Here is a 2,998-nt window from a genome sequence, read left to right on the forward strand (position 1 = left end):
AATAAAAGGAATTTGAACGCTGACAGAAAGTCTAAAAAATATAGATATATATGACTTTGTTTCATTGGTTTTTAAAATTTTATTGTAAAATTAATACAAAACAGGTCATCAGCTGACACAGATATATATGTATTGCAGTCGGCTTTGACTTTTTGCAATATATATTATATAACGTCTTGTGAATCTGTGATAAGAACTCACTGTTTCTATTCAAATTTTACTTGTACCTTTCCTTTGCTTTCATCCACAATTACACTTTGGTGATAAGGATATTTTATTGACCATCAAGTTCCGTGCATTATATTCTGCTTCCTTGTGGAATTAGTAGTTAATTTAAATGATTTGTTATCCTACATAGTATTGTGTCGCTTATTTATTATTATAAGATAGAACATTAACATTGAATTTCTCCACACCAATGAAGAAAATTAAGATAAAAAAAGGAATTTATTTTTAACATTTCAGTTTTCCACAAAAGATAATTTATCCATGTGCTATTGTTTAAACTTGACAGAATATTCCAGAGTCCTTAACCGCAAGGTTGCTAAATGTGGTGGTGTTTGACGTGCACTCTAATCAGCTAAAATCCCTACCCAACTCCATTGGATGTCTGTCCAAGCTCAAGGTTCTAAATGTTTCTGGCAATTTTCTTGAATCTCTCCCTAAATCTATTGATAATTGCAGGTTTGTTTTCTCCTTATCTTCCAAATCCTTTTGTATACAAATTCAATCCCATATGAAAGAATTCTCCATAGAATAACCTAATTACTTAACACTTTCTTTATTATATATTGGATTGGAACCAGAAATACTGACACTGACGCATATATAATAGTCGTAGGCACGATAATTGAGATCTTTGACTCTAGTAGAACATCAACGGACGGTGAGGGGCAATTTATCTAAAATTCAAAAGTGTAATAAAATTTTCACAAAACTTGCAACAACGTAACCAGCATAGAATAATGAACGGAGGTCAAATCAATTTAACAAAAAAATAAAAAAATAAATAAAATTGATTCAGCCAATTGGCCTTTGGCACCTCAAAGCGACATTAAACGAATACATATATAAGTTAAGCAATATAATAATGAATGGATGTGAACATGTTTTAACGGAAGTTGCGCTCCTACTTTAATTCTCTACCTCTATTTCGTTAGTGTATAAGTTATTCACATTGAAAAATGATATTATTTATAAAAATAGCTTTGGAATGAAGAATCGCGCATGGAATCGAGGGATGGTTGAGCAAGCATATGAAAAGTAATTTTTTTTGTTAGAAAAATATCAATATGAAAAGTAATTCTTTTGTTTTTTTTTTAAAAAAAAAAAAAAAAGCTAATACACCTTAAGACATTGAAAATACATAACAAAAGAGGATCATACTAACAAAATCATTAACACACTTCTGATAATTGAGGTACTTGAGTAACTTTTGTTTTGTACTTTCACTTTCGTAGGGATAAATTTTCCCCTTATTAAATTAGCAAGATTAAGGTTTTTTTGGTATTGTGCAGGTCACTGGAAGAATTGAATGCCAACTTTAATAAGCTGCGAGTGCTACCGGAAAGCATTGGATTTGAACTGTTGAACCTGAAAAAGCTCTCAATCAACTCGAATAAATTGGTTTTCCTTCCACAATCCACTACTCACCTGACATCTCTACGCATATTAGACGCACGTCTTAACTGCCTCAGGTCTCTTCCCGAAGACCTGGAGAATTTAATCAATCTTGAAGTTCTGAACGTGAGCCAAAATTTCCAATACCTTGACAACCTACCTTATTCAGTTGGCCTTCTCCTGTCGCTTGTGGAATTGGACGTGAGTTATAACAAGATTACAGTTTTGCCTGATTCCATTGGATGCCTCAAGAAGCTCCAGAAGCTTTGTGTAGAAGGAAACCCTCTTGTTTCGCCTCCAATGGAGGTGGTTGAACAAAGTTTACACGCAGTTAAGGAGTACTTGAGTGAGAAGATGAATGCAGAACACAAAACTCCATCTAAGAAGAAATCATGGGTTGGGAAGTTGGTGAAATATGGAACCTTCAATGGTCACATGAGAAGTAATAATATCTCCAACCGTGAGGAGAGTGAGGGTTTCATTATACCTGAATATCGCTCCATTGATGGCCTTGCTTCACCAAGGTATATGGGAATGTTCTCACCCCGCCGTCTCTTCTCTCCTCGCAATTATTTTACTAGGTGACTTGTGATGCATAAATTATTTGTGTAAGTTTAATTAATGTGTGTTGGTTTTATTTTTACATCCTTTTTCTTCATATGTGTATAGGTAATACACATGATAGAGGTTTTTGCAGTTAGTTTGTAAAAGATTACTCATCATCAACATTGTTTTATGTACCATATTTCTTCGGAGTGCAAGATTTTTAAAATATATATAAGTCCATCTATTTAATTTCTAGATAGAATGTACTTTAATTTTATGTTTTCCCAGTATTTGTTCTCTCTTTATAATGTGTTTGAGAGCTGCAGTGTCATTGAAGTTACTACTTTTTTTTTAATTAGAAAGTGTGATGGAAAATTATTAGAAAGCCAAATGGTTCGAAAGATTGTATTGAGAAGATTTAAAAACCTTTTATGTTGTATAAATAAAGATAAAGAGAAGTATAAAAAGAATGGAAGAATTTTGAGAGGCACATTTTGTGATTTTCATTCAGATTTCGTGTGTGCAACATTACAAGAGGGAGTATAACGCCTCAAGATACTGTATGGCGCCAACGATATCAAAGACAAAATTAACTCTCTTGCTAAATTCAAGAAGCAAATTTGTAATAGTAAAAATAAATTTGCTATATCGAAAGTAATTTCGCAATAGTGAAAATGTGTTTGTTGTAGCAAAAGTAGGGTATCATGCACCTTAGCAATAACAAGAAGAAATTTACTGTAACAAAAATGCATATAATGATTTCCATTATAGATATGGTAAAACAATAAAGGAAACAAATTAAACAATATATTGAAATTTTTTGGAAAGATCT

At 32.3% G+C, this 2,998-nt stretch overlaps 1 protein-coding gene across 1 annotated transcript; it reads left to right on the plus strand.

The window, feature by feature from the left end:
• Positions 1 to 514: 514 nt before the first annotated feature.
• Positions 515 to 2,373, plus strand: LOC116130825 (plant intracellular Ras-group-related LRR protein 6-like; the record flags this gene model as incomplete). The annotated part of the gene is made up of 2 exons (XM_031416506.1): positions 515 to 684; positions 1,518 to 2,373. Coding segments are annotated over 2 exons (858 nt in total), but the record flags the coding sequence as incomplete, so codon positions are not given.
• Between the last annotated feature and the right edge of the window lie 625 nt (positions 2,374 to 2,998).

Source organism: Pistacia vera, unplaced genomic scaffold, assembly GCF_008641045.1.
Source record: "Pistacia vera cultivar Batoury unplaced genomic scaffold, PisVer_v2 Contig1061, whole genome shotgun sequence".
NCBI lineage: Eukaryota > Viridiplantae > Streptophyta > Magnoliopsida > Sapindales > Anacardiaceae > Pistacia > Pistacia vera.